The sequence below is a fragment of the Equus przewalskii genome, chromosome 27, assembly GCF_037783145.1.
Source record: "Equus przewalskii isolate Varuska chromosome 27, EquPr2, whole genome shotgun sequence".
Classification (NCBI taxonomy): domain Eukaryota; kingdom Metazoa; phylum Chordata; class Mammalia; order Perissodactyla; family Equidae; genus Equus; species Equus przewalskii.
In genome coordinates, this window is record NC_091857.1 from 19425408 (window position 1) to 19439677 (window position 14270).

At 33.8% G+C, this 14270-nt stretch overlaps 1 protein-coding gene across 2 annotated transcripts in view; it reads left to right on the forward strand.

The window, feature by feature from the left end:
• NCAM2 (neural cell adhesion molecule 2) overlaps window positions 1–14270 on the forward strand; it is a 482218-nt gene that overhangs the window by 411533 nt on the left and 56415 nt on the right. For both annotated transcript variants that reach the window (XM_070597896.1, XM_070597897.1), the window contains exon 13: window positions 11899–12018. In XM_070597896.1, the coding sequence (XP_070453997.1) occupies window positions 11899–12018 (120 nt within the window). The remainder of the gene's footprint in view (window positions 1–11898; window positions 12019–14270) is intronic.

Sequence of the window (14270 nt, forward strand, 5' to 3'; positions counted from 1 at the left end):
TTCTGAGTTAATTTTGCATATGGTGTTAGGTAAGGGTCACACTTCATTCTTTTTTTGACAACTCAATTTGTTGAAGAAGAGTTTTTCCTTTCCCCATTGAATGGTCTTGGCACTCTTGTCAAAAATCATCTGATCATATTTGTGAGGGTTTATTTCTGGGCTTTCTATTCCATTCAATTGGTCAGTATGTCTGACTTTATACCACTATCACATTATTTTGATTACTGTAGGTTTTTAGTCTGTTTTAAAAATAGGAAGTGTGAGTCTTCTAGCTTTGTTTTGTTTTGTTTTGTTTTGTTTTTGACATTGTTTTGACTATTTTAGGTCTCTTGGGATTCCATAGGAATTTTAGGATGGGTTTTTCCTATTTTTGCAGAAAACATCATTGGGATTTTGATGGAGATTGCATTAGATTTGTATATCAGGTTGGGTACTACTGACATTTTAATGGTATTAGGGATTACCATCCATGAACACAGAATGGGTTTCCATTTTTTTATGTCTCCTTTAGTTTCTTTCAGCAGTATTTTGTAGTTTTCATTATGCAAGTCTTTAATTGCCTTGGCTCAGTTAATTCCTAACTATTTTATTCTTTTTAATGCTATTACAATGGGATTGTTTTTGAATTTTCCTTTGCAGATTGTGCATTGTTAGTATGTAGAAATGCAACTGATTTGGGGGTGGTGACTTTGTATCCTCTTACTTTGATGAATTAATTTTTTAGTTCTAAATTTTTTTTGTGGAATCTTTACAGCTTTCTGCGTATAATATCATACTATCTGTGAACAGAGATAATTTTACTTCTTTCTTTCTAATTTGGATGCCTTTTATATTTTTCTTGCCTAATTACTCTGGCTAGAACTCCTAGTACTATCTTACTAGAAGTGGTGAAACCAGTTGTTCCTGTTTCAATCTTTCACCACTGAGTACGATTCACTGTAGGATTTAATATATGGCTTTTATAATGTTGAGGTAGTTTCTTTCTATTCCTAGATTTTTTCATTTTTTTATTGTGAAAGGGTATTGAATTTTGTCAAGTTTCTTGCTGCATCAATTTTTGATGATCATGTGTTTTTTTTCCTTCATTCTATAATTATAATGTGTGACTGATTAATTTTTGTATGTTGAAACAGCCTTGCATTTCAAGAATTTTCTTCACTTTGTAATTGTGGTGTATTACTTTGATAATTTTTGTGTGTTGAAACATCCTTGCTTTCCATAAATAAATGCTGCTTGGTTATGGTGTGTAATCCTTTTAATATGCTGCTGAACTTGGCTTGCTAGTATTTTGTCAAGGATTTTTTGCATCAATGTTCATGAATGATGCCAATCTGTAGTTTTATTTTTTTAGTGTCTTTGGTTTTGATATCAGGTTAATGCTGGCTACATAGAATAACTTAGAAAGCGTTTCTTCCTCTTCATTTTTTTAAGGAAATTTTGAGAAGAATTGGTATTCGTTCTTCTGTAAATGTTTGATAGAATTCATCAATGAAATCATCAAGTCCCGGGATTTTCTTTGTCAGGAGATTTTTGATTACTGATTAAATCTCCTTACTAGCTGTAGGTTTATTCAGATTTTCTATCACTTCATGATTTAGTCTTGGTAGGTTTTGTGTTTCTAGGAATTTGTCCGTTTCATCTAGCTTGTCCAATTGGTCAGCATACAACTGTTCATATTACTCTTATAATCCTTTTTATCTCTGTAGAATTGGTGGTAATGTCTCCACTTTAATGTCTGATTTTAGTAATTTGAGTATTTTGTTTTTGTCTCAGTCCGTGTAGGTAAAGGTTTTTCAATATCATCAGTCTTTTTGAAGAACCAACTTTTGGGTTCTTTGATTTTCTCTATTATTTTTCTATTTTTGTATTTCATTTATCTCTGTTCTAATCGTTATTTTTTTCTTAATTCTGCTAGTTTTGAGTTTAGTCAATTATTGTTTTTCTAATTCCTTGAGTTGTAAAGCTATGTTGTTGATTTGAGATCTTTCTTGTTGTTTAATGCAAGCATTTATACCTATAAATTCCCCTGTAAGCCCTACTTTTGCTCTATTCTATAAGTTTTTGGCATATGGTATTTTCATTTTTATTCTTCTCTAAGAATTTTCTAACTACTCTTTTGATTTCTCCTTTGACTCATTGGTTGTTTAAGAGTATGATGTTTAATTTCCACTATTCTGTGAATTTCTGAGTTTTCCTTCTTTTGTAGATTCCTAACTTCATCCTGCTGTGGTCAGAGAAGATACTGTGTGTGATATATGTCTTTTTAAATCTGTTGAGACTCAATTTGTGGCCTAACATATTATCTATCCTGGAAAATGTCCCATGTGCACTTGAGAATAAGGTTTTTACTGTTCTTTTTGGATAGAGTTCTGTATATGTCTGTAAGATCCAATTGGTTTATTTTGTCGTTTAAGCCTTCTATTTCCTTACTTATTTTTTGTCTGATCGTTCTAGCCATTATTGCAACTGAGGTATTGAAATCTCCAACTATTATTGTAGAACTCTTTCTCCCTTCATTTCTGTCAATTTTTGTTGCATGTATTTTCATAGTCTGTCAGTAGTGTATAAATGTTTATAATTGTTATATCTTCCTGCTATATTGAAACTTTTATTGATGTTAAATATCCTACTTTGTCTCTTATAACACTTTTTGGTTTAAAGTCTATGTTGTCTGATATCATATTATTATAACGCCTGTTCTTTTTTAGTTATTATTTCATGGATAATCTTTTCCACCCTTTCACTTTCTTTAATTTTCTTTTTTTAATGATTGGCCCTGAGCTAACATCTGTTGCCAATCATTATTTTTCCTTCTTCTCCCCCAACCTCCCACGTATTTAGTTTTATATTCTAGTTGTAGGTCCTTCTAGTTCTGCTATGTGGGACGTGACCTCAGCATGGCTTGATGAGAAGCACTGCATCCATACCCAGGATATGAACCAGTGAAACCCTGGGTTGCCAGAGCAGAGCTTGCAAACAACCACCCTGCCACAGGGCTGGCCCCTCACTTTCAAATAGATCTTTGGATCTAAAGTGAGTCTATTGTAGATGCATACAGTTGGATAATATAATTTTATTCATTCTACCAATCTCTGTCTTTTGCTTGGAAGTTTAATCCATTTACATTTAAAGTAATTACCAACAAGGAGGTACTTCTGTCATTTTGGTATTTATTTTCTAGCTTTTTTGTTCCTCATTTTCTGCATTACTTTCTTTTTTTGTGGTGAGTCAGGTTTTTTGGTGGCAAAAATTTTAATTGCTTTATTATTTCCTTTTGTGTATATCCTATAGCTATTTTCTTTGTGGTTACCATGGGATTTCATTTACCATCTTAAAGTTATAACATTCTAATTTGAATTTACACCAGCTTAACTTCAATAACATACAAAAACTCTGCTTCTTTACAGCTCCATTTCCGTCCCTTTTGTTGTTGATATCACAATATTACAAGTTTATATATTGTGCGCCCAAAAACCTAAATTAAAAATTCTTTTAAATGTATCAGTCTTATAAATTATGTATAAAACAAATTAGGATTTGCAAGCCAAAGTTACAATAACACTAGCTTTTAGAATAAGAATTTGTTTTTTAGGTGTTGGTGAGGAAGATTGTCTCTGAGCTAATATCTATTGCCACTCTTCCTCTGTTTGCTTGAGGAAGATTGTTGCTGAGCTAACACCTGTTGCAATCTTCCTCTATTTTGTGTGTGAGATGCCACTACAACATGGTTTGATGAGCAGTGCATAGTCCACGCCTGGGATCCGAACCTGTGAACCCCAGGCTACCAAAGCAAAGCATACGAACTTAGCCATGACACCACTAGGTTGGCCCCTAGAATAATAATTTTTTCACAATGTAGTGGTCTCTTAAATCATGTAGAAAGCAATCAGTTACAAACCATTGTTACAGTAGTACTAGCTTTCATAATTGCCTATCTATTTACCTTTATTAAGATCTTTATTTCTTCATATGACTGTGAGTTACTGTCTGGTGTCCTTTCATTTCACCCTGTAGCACACCCTTGAGCATCTCTTGCAGGGTAAGTCTAGTGGTGACAAAATTCCTCAGCTTTTGTTTATCAGAACGTCTGAATTTCCCCATAAATTTTGACAGACAATTTTTCCAGATATAGGACAGGTTTTTCCTTTTAGTGCTTTGAAAAAGATTATCCCACTGCCTTTTGGCCTCGAAACTTTCTGATGAGAAATGTGCTGATAATGTTAGTGAGGATCCCTTGTATGTGAGGAGTCACTTCTCTCTTGCTGCTTCCAAGATTTTCTCCTTGTCTTTGTCTTTTGAAAGTTTGATTATAGTGTGTCTTGACGTGGGCCTCTTTGAGTTCATTTACCTTGAAATCACTGAATTTCTTGGATGTTTATATTCATGGTTAAAGTTTTCAGGTATTATTTCTTCAAATATTCTCTCTGTCCTTTTCTCTCTCTCTTCTGTTTCTTGGAGTCCCAAAGTGTGATTGTTGTTCCATTGTGATCCTGTCTCACTGGTCCCTTAGGATTTGTTCACTTTGCTTCAATCTTTTTTCTTTCTGTTTCTCAGATTCAGGAATTTCCGCTGTCCTATCTTCAAGTCCTTTACTTCTTTCTTCTACTCTCTCAGATATGCCTGTGAATTCTTCTAATGAATTTTTATTTCAGTTATTGTACTTTAAAGCTCCAGAATTTCTTTTTGGTTTCTTTTTAGTCTTTTTCTCTTTATTGGTATTTCCATTTGGTCATCCATTGTTTTCTTGTCTTTGTCCACATCTTCCTTTAGTTCTCTGAGCATCTTTAAGAAAGTTGTTTCAAAGTCTTTCTCTAGTATATTTGCCATGAAGTCTTTTTCAGGGACAGTTTTTGTTGATTTATTTTTTTCCTTTGAATGGGCCATACTCTTCTGTTTCTTTCTATGCCTTATGATTTCATATTTAAAACTGCACATGTGAATCTAATAATATGGTGAGTCTGGAAATCAGATTCTCCCCTTTCCCCAGTGTTAATTATTTTTTGTTATCGTGCTTGTTTATTGGGTTTTTTTAGGTTGTTATAGGCTGGGTCTGTGCCAAGGATCAGATGGAGATGTAAACTTAAAGTCTTCTCATGGCACCAGTTCTTTAAGTTCCCAAGAAGTCACTTCAGCCAGAGGAGGAGGGGCATGCAACAATGAAGGGAGGTGCAACAACAATGGCTGCCCACCTCATTGTCTGCATGTCTGTAATCAAAAGCAACAATCAAAGGTCAGAGTGAGATCCCTGATATTTGGAGGACAGGATCTTTTTTACCCTCCCTGGCTCCCTCAAGCTGTGTTCAAGCTGCTCCAGGAACATGTGAACAGCTGCCTGCTACTTGGCTGGGGTGGGGATGGGTAGCAGTTACTGTGCTAACAGCTGAAATGGACCAAAATTTACAACAATTTACTATCCATGTTTTCCTCTGAAAGTTGCAAGTCATTAGTAGACTTCAGAGTTCCAAAATATTTACATTAGAAGATTCTGCCAGTACAAATGTTCTCTAGGTGGGGAGACAGATTCCTGGTGCTTCCTACTCTACCACCTTCCTGGAATCCTCCTTTTCCATTTGCAGTTCTTTGTATTCATTGAAACTTTAATTCATAGCTGTTCATTCTTTGAGCTTTAAATTCAAAATTCTAAAGATTTTTTAACATTTTTTATGAAGGATCCCAGTGGAATTGTTCAAATGAACATCTTAATTTTTTTGAAGTGTTCAAAAGAAAATGAATTACGCACATAGATATTTACCTATAGAATTATCTGCCTCACAATTTGAATTCTCCAAAACACATATGTTAAAATGCTCCAAATAAAAATAACTTAGTACCTTTCAAAATATCTGTATATAAATATAAACTAATATTTTCATAAAATGCTGAAAATATTACTTAACAGATAAAATTTTTGTGACAAGGTGTTTAGGTATATGATAATCTCTAAGATATGAATAGTAACCATTCATATTAATTTATTCGAATCACTTAACGTTGGATGAAAAATGAAATAAAGCCATAATAAACAATGTGATATAGAAAGGAACATACATGTTCCCAGATTTCTAGAGAAAGTAGACTGTTTCTGTGTCTTGAAATTTATTGAAAGATAGCAAGCAATTGATTAAAACTAATGGAAATGTCTGGGTTAACTATAGAAAAGCTATAGAAAAACAGGAACTCTCTTGGAGAAATTTTAAGTACTATTATGAGATTTTAAAAAAAATACTATATAACTTCTTTGAAAATAGAGAAAGAAAAATTTTTTAAAAGAAGCTAGGAGGAAAAGAAACTGCCCAAATTGCACTTGGTGCATTGCTTATAAATCTTACATTCTAAGGGGATCTCTGGGCTGTCTGTATGGTTTGGTGTGTTCCATAATAGAGAATATAAATGATAGAGCAAGATTGGTTCATTCTTCATTATTAGGAAATGTGGCTAAGAACCTTGAATGGGATACATGAAATAAACCATTTCATTTAGCATATAAAAGATTAATAAAAATGACAGAATAGATCGGCCAAAATGCATTATAGGCAGAAGTGGCTGGTAAATGTCTTTCTTTTACAGTGAGAGGCCTAAGTGTAAGAAATCCTAATGGTGGGATAGCGTGATCTGACTTTGCTCTGAATCTCTCATCATTGCATTTTTACTAAGATTGTGATGTGGTCCTGTGAACTATAAGAAAAATCACTGACGTGTCCATCTTATAGTGCTGGGAATTTATGAAGAGCATCAGCATGGATTTAATTGTTCCTTTCTAATGAGAATCCAGAAACACTTTATTAAGTAAAATATTCTGAGAACGAGTGTAAAGGGTAACTGAAGTCAAGTGTTAAAAAACTCAACATCATGGGTTAAAAAAGGGGAAAAATACTTACATGTTTATTCAAGCCTGTTGAGAACTCTTTCAGAAGGGAATCAGAATTCCCTCTCTCGGAAAAAGAAAAAAATAAAAAAGGTTTTCATTGGCTTGTTTTAATTGTTTAGAGAACAAAAGGTGAATCTTAGATGAGGAACTTCAGGGATTTCATTATATCTTCAGATTTGTCTGAGGAGATTAACAGCAAGTGTAGGTTTGAGTGATCAGTTCTATCCTAGCCACGCTTTGTGATTTCTCATAGCCGTCGGACGTGTTTCCCAGTTCTTGACAGCCTGAACAGTCTGATTTGAGGCAGATGATACAGCAGTTCTATGTCAAGGGAGTGCCTATCTGCTTACAGTGAATGGCAGGAAAAACCCACAGAAAGTTCTGGGGTTTGAGAGAGAGAAGAGAGCATGGCTAAATTTAATCTCACCTTAGAATTTCACTCAGCCTAATTAGTTTGCAAATACATAATTTATTTTGCTCCAGGGATCATAAATATTCTGTAGATTCTTGACAGCCAAAGGGAAGGGATTTACAATTATTATCTGAACAAACAAAACCTTATTTCGTTCAATAACCTTAAGTAAAGTCTGATTCCCTTTTAAAAGGGAGAATACAACTTCCAATATCATTTCCATACTTGTAAAAATAATGTAAAAAGTTACTATTTTGCTATCATTCACCAGTTTAAATGCCACTGTTTTCATGTATTTCAATATTTTGCTGTACTTTTTGCATTTATAGCCAGGTGACAAAATTGTCATTTACGAAACTCCGTTATATTTAAATCCAGCAGAAACATTCAATCAGTGAGGGAAATCGGATTCTTTATAGAAACTATGCCTGTTAGCATGTCTAAGAAAAATTCATGATTGTTTATAATTTTCAGAAGAATTGCATTATGATTTCCAAATTGTGCTGACTGAGTGTAACTATAAAATACCTTAATTGATGCCATTTGTCCTTAAAGACCTTTTAGTGATTTGTAATCTAGATCTACTTTCACCTAATTTGTGAGTTTGAATTTCTAATAAATTATAGGGAGAGAACCCAGCCCACACCTCAGTTTGTGGCTCTTTTCTTCTGTATTGTATGGGCACATTTGGGCAAAGAAAGTCCTCCATTAACTAACTTTATAATTTGAGGCATGGCTCTATTATAGGATACACAGCCTTTCGTTTTTCAAGTGGTGGTTTGCTTTCAAGCTCTACCTTGGGTATTCAAAAACCCTATGTTTGGTAATATGCCAGCAAATTATGGATGACTTAATGTATATATCCTCGTCTTTAAGAAAGGCAAGGCAAATTACACATCCAGGCTTTGCCTCCCCCGAATCTTTTCCTTTCCTTCTCTTTAAATTGGTCCCAATTTATGGAGTTCTTTCTATTTCACACAATAATCTTTATGTTCACACAATGTTAATAAGCCTCATAATAAGGGTTATTGTACCAAAACCTTTAGAATCAGAACTGAAAAACAGACTGACTTCTTGCATATAAACTTTGCAGAACTTGCATCAATAGGCTTACTTCGTGCCTCTCCCTGTCATTGGGAAGTCCTCTGTAAGGCCTCCTCCTCATCCGCTTTGCCCTTGAGTGTTTTAGCCCAGCATTGTAACAGCAGTTCAGCCATCATTTAGCCTCTGCTCCTCTCCTCCACAAACTGCTGTGCGCTGAAACTCAGTCACCAAAGGGGAGATCTTGACACTGAGAAGAGAAAAATGTGCGGGAACGTGGGGAAAATCGATTCTGAATTGATCATAATGTAATTAAAGAAATAGGTTTCCCCTTGGTAGAGGTAACGGGACACTCAAAGCCCATCACCATCCTTACGAAATGTTAGAGGAAGAAAAAGCTGACAGTCCATGCGAGAAAGAAATACTCAGATCATTCAAGTAAAGTGTGGAGTTGCTTTTGGGGGCAGAAGGAGCAGTGGATCGTTGTTTTTTTAATCTAAGTAATAGCCTCGATTTTCCCTGATTTGATATGCTCTGATACTTCAATAGCTCTATTGTTATCCATTTTTAACCTAAAACAATGAAGAGTGTGATCTCTATACTTCTGACTTATGGAGAATATTATTTACAATTTAAATTGTGTGCTTTAAATTCTATTGCTTTTCTTGTTTAATTGTATCAAGACAGTTGAATATAAGTATTACCAGTTGTTGTCATCTACACAGCTGATTTACAATCTTAGAATGATGATAGCAACTGTTTCTTTACATCATAGAAATATGGAGAGGCATATCACATGCCTAAGTTGTCAGCAGTAGTAAAAGCATCTATGGCATGTTCTCATATAGTGTAGCATACTCTCTATATAGATTATCTGTAAATGTTAACATTTGTTAAGTAAATATCACTAACACTATATTTGCCAATAAACATAGAGTATTTTGCCACTGAACATGGAGTCGGAGGTGTTGGAATTTTGGACTATCAATTATTTTTGCATTATCTCATAGTCTGCACGTGATGTCCCCATTTGCTTAGATAATTGATGCATAGTGGTGATTATTTCACAGATCACAAATTTTTATCCATACCTTCAATCGACTTATTTTTATACTTTTGTTTCTGTGACATTTAATGAAGGTATCTTTGTTTAGAAGTTGAGAGATCAACTCAGCCCTAACACTTGGTTGTATCTCAGCCAATGGCAAAATGAGGCTCAGAGCTACATGACTTCTTTCATGAGTCTAAAGCATTTATCACTACAGTGTCATATTAGGAAGGTTATTGTAGTCAGACTGGTTCCTGCATGAGTCTCTCATATGTCCCCATGCTACATCACGTCATTCTCCTTTAGGGTAAAGAAGAGGATAATCAAACACTAACTGTTCCATGACATCATATTGGACATTGACTGCACCATGACAATATTGATTTTCCAAGGGCCTAATCATTTTCATTATAAACCTTGAAAAATAAAAGTGCTTTTATAAAGCTTTAATCTCTGCAGAACAGTAGGCCTAGCTCACTTTGGTTTTAAATTTGTTATATTTATTAAATGATTAAATTGATAAAATATAATGAATTTTGAACACTTGAATTCCTTGTTATGCTGACCTTGAGCAGAAACCTTCTCCCTTAAGGACAGTAGTCCAACTTCTTAACATTTTCTCTGCCTAGCTCCTAGTTTGATTCCCTCCTCCTTTTGCATAATCAGCATGACCAGATCCATCTATGCACTAACTTTCTCTCCATTATAGCTGTATTCTTTTTCTTGGGCTGGTGTTATGTATACGCTGACTCTAGATCACCAACTACCTGGGTTTGAGTTTCCTGGAAAAGCTCATGGGTTATTAACCTGTCAGAAAGAGTTAAATTCAAGCCTTGGTTTTGCCATTCATCGTTGTAGCTTCAAATCAGTTGGATTTCCCTGCAATTCAATCTGTTCCCAGTTGTCCTCCCTTAACTCTGACACCATGTGTTTTCATGTGAGGCTTTGACAAGACGATGCACTCTCAAAAGCAAGTTCAGTTTTCTTAAAAGGTAGAGAAACTGAGAAATACAAGTGTAAATTTTTCCAGTTAGAAATTTATCCTTTCTGCTCACTTTAGAACATCTGTACTGGATGAAATAAGGTCTGATTGATACCTGGAATATATGTCTTTGCCACTAATGTTTATCTGGTACATATGGTAATATACTAAATTTATGTAAAAATATTTATATGATTTTCATTTTTTTAAATTCTTCATTTTAGACAGAAAATATCTCTACAGTGCATAAAGCAATTTTTTTCTTTGCTTTAATTTAATAAGATATTCAATGATGATTAAATAGTTATAATAAAAAATCTAAACAGAAGTCATAGTAATGAGTATTGAGGAAAAGAATCAAATACAATGAAGTATCAAAATAAATTGAAGTATATTCGCACTGTGTAGAATGAAAAATGTTATCTAGTGAATCTATATTACAATGTAATTAATTATCAGAAATATGTTAATAAATTCTATTGCAATTTTATTGAATGTATACCATCTTCAGTCATGTTCATTGTAAAACAATACCCCTACAAATATGATCCTGGTTACCTATGGTTTAATCTTTCATTTTCTGATTGCTTATATCTTCATCTATTATGAATTGATCAGTTGACTTGGAGTTATTACATAAGCCAGACATAACTGCATTTTGCTTGTTCATCAAGACTTTACCATTTCCACTAATTTTTGCTCTGTTTAGCAAAAACAGTAAAGATATAGGTGATTATGGATTTTCATTAGCTTCATCAGAGGAATTTGTAAAGATGTAATATTTTGAAGTCTACAATTGTATCCAAAATTGTCTGGCAAATTAAAGAAGTTGACATGACCCAGGAGATGTTTCTAATAAGCTTTACCCCTCTGTACGTTTTCAGATTCTTTCTTCTCCTTTGTGTTATGTTGAGTCCATGTCTGGTACAGTATATAAATGAGAAGAAATTCAGAGAGAAAATATAAGAGATGACAACCTTGAAGCTAGCATTGAAGATGATTGGATTTTGATTTAAGATTATCGAATAAATGATCCACTTTTGCTGTAGAGTCAACTGTGACACTTATTTAACAGGACTGAAGCACTGTAGGCTGGAGGCCAGAGTTCCATATATTGAATTATATTGAATTCCATATCCACATTAAATTCTATAGAAATAATCCATTTAAAGTGGACAAAATATATTATATTTTGTATATAATAAATATATTTTTTAAATAAATAAGTGGATGCATATATTTATTTAAATTGTTCTCATTTACTGAATGTTAAAAGAAAAGTAAGAAAGCATTTTACTTTCTACTTTGTGAGTGTAAGTATCACAGAGGAAACAATTCTTTGAAAGTCACTGCATGGGGTTAGAGCACTAAAATCGAGGTAAGGAAGAGGACTGTTCACAAATCGCTCTTCTTATACGTATTTTCTATTTTTTGTGTGTGTCTCATGGAAAGACTTACAGTGAAATTATTCACTCTGCATTGTAGTAGTTTGATTTGTTTTACTTATTAAGATGCATTAATTATAGGCATATACATCTTTTTTCTAGCAATGGTTGTTTTGAGCAACCTGGAACCAAATACAACTTATGAAATCAGGGTTGCAGCTGTAAATGGAAAAGGGCAAGGAGACTACAGTAAAATAGAAATCTTCCAGACATTACCAGTTCGTAAGTGATCCTCTCTGTTGTGTTTTCTCTTACTATTCTCTTTACTTGCAAGTTGAAATGGGATTTTAAAATGCAGGGAGATGGTTCAACACTTTGGGGAAGTGAATTATGTCTTTGTTGAAGGGTTTCTGAAGATAGTGTCATCTCAGATTTATAAAAAGAATTTAGCTCTGAAGTCAGGGAAAAAAGAAAAGGTACACTGCAATATATATAGGAAAATTGTTCTCAGGAAAAGTGTCCTGAACAGGAAGGTGTCCTATTTATTCATAGTCTGCTTAATTGGATTGTAGTACTCAGATTATATTCTGTGCAAGAGTAGAAAAGTGTCCGTGTAACACATCCGATATTCTACTCTTTTGATGAGTCGGAACTCTTTCCTTTATCCTGTAAATTATGTAGGTCCTAAGTGTGAGGAAAAGGCACCACTAAATTAATTCATTACATTGGTGACTGCAGAAGAAGGGCTGTTGTAGCCTGTTCTTGTTGCTATCCTGTTTTGGAATAATCTAAGCAAATTGGCTTTACGTGAAGCTAAGATAAATTTTAAAAGACTTGCATTTCCTTTATGTTGAATAAATTGTTTAAAAATGTGAGAAAATTTGACTGTGACTTAACAAACGCTGTTATAAAATCTATGCATAACCCTGCCTGTTATATGCACATATTGGGACAGTCAAATTGGCCACAATAAGTGGTCTCACTCTAATTTGTGAACTATTCCTTTCTGTTGGTTCTCATCAAATGTCAGATGTGTTCCCTTTTCTCTATTCCCGAGGCCAGTGTCTTTGTCAGTCCTGCATTATTTTTCATCAGGAAGACTGAAAGAACTTCTTGACTCATGATCTATCTCCAGACTAAAATGATTCTAGAGTGACTTTATAAAAACTTAGAGACTTAGCCCTTCTCTGCTTGTAATCCTCAACAACCATACCCTTCATCTTCCCACTTTCCATCCACGTACACATTTACCTGCCTTCCATCCGCACACCTCCTCCCTCAGCTGTCACATGCTCTCTGCCTCAGTAGGCTGAATAAAAGTTTGGTAATGCTTTCTTTCCTCAAAGTACTGTGCATTCTGTCTCGATTTCTCTCCTTTTTATAATCTCCAGGGTCACTGCACATCAGTCCCCAGTGAAGGCATCATCTCTACCATAAGACCTTGTCTAACCCCTCCAACTTTATTTCCTCTTTCATTTAGGCAGACTTTCCTTCATTCATTCATAGACCCCACTCTAGGTGTTTCAACCGTAAAATATCTCTCTTACTCTTTCTTTTTTTTGCTTTCCCTTTTAAATTATAACACTTTTAATTGCTTATTGTACTTTTGTTGACTTTCAGACCTCTGTCCTAGACAGTGAGCACTTTGAGAGTTGGAACACTGGGTTTGTTAATAATAAGTACGTTCTTTAGCTGCTTCTCAGGATATTTTTGAAGTTTAAATGAGCTAATATATACAAAGTACTTAATATGTCATAACTATCCATTATTACTGTTTGATTATTTATATTGTTACTATTCATAAACATTCTCTTGTAACTAATAGAAACCATTATTTTAATCAGTTTCTCTGATGGAATCTACATTTGTTCTGAACTTTATTTTATTTTCAAAGAAAGTACCAATTGTAGTGGAATCACAAAGGTTAAATGTAGGCTTAAATATTTTAAATGTGTATGTTAAAACAATTGTTACTGAAGATACAGTTTCTGGTTTATAATTATCTCCAAATGCTATTATTAAAAACAATATGAATACAATATTATTAAATGAATTTATACTGTACAATGTGTAAATTCTAAAATTCAACTTAGAAATGATACAAAACCACCTGAATATAAAATCCATTTTACAATATTTAGATTTTCCCATAATCTCTTATTAAATCCTTTTAAGAAATTATTGTACTGGTTTTTACAGAAGTTTTAATTCATTTATCAAAAATATAATAGTAGCACATGCATCACCTCATGTCATTATATCTGCATGCTAATTTAATTGACTTTAATGACTATAATTCCTTTGTTTACTTTGTTTCTATATGGCTGTACCCTACAAGGCTATTTTACTATTTACTTGCATGCCAACACACCAAATTGTCATATTTCTTTAATGACTTGCCTTTTCTCAAATAAACTACTCATTTGCTTAAAGTTATAAACATCATATTAGAAATGAAGGTAACTTTCTGAGAAAAACCCTAGATTTGGTTTGCTCCAGGTCTAGTGGCATGCACTTCTCTTTACTCTAGTCTG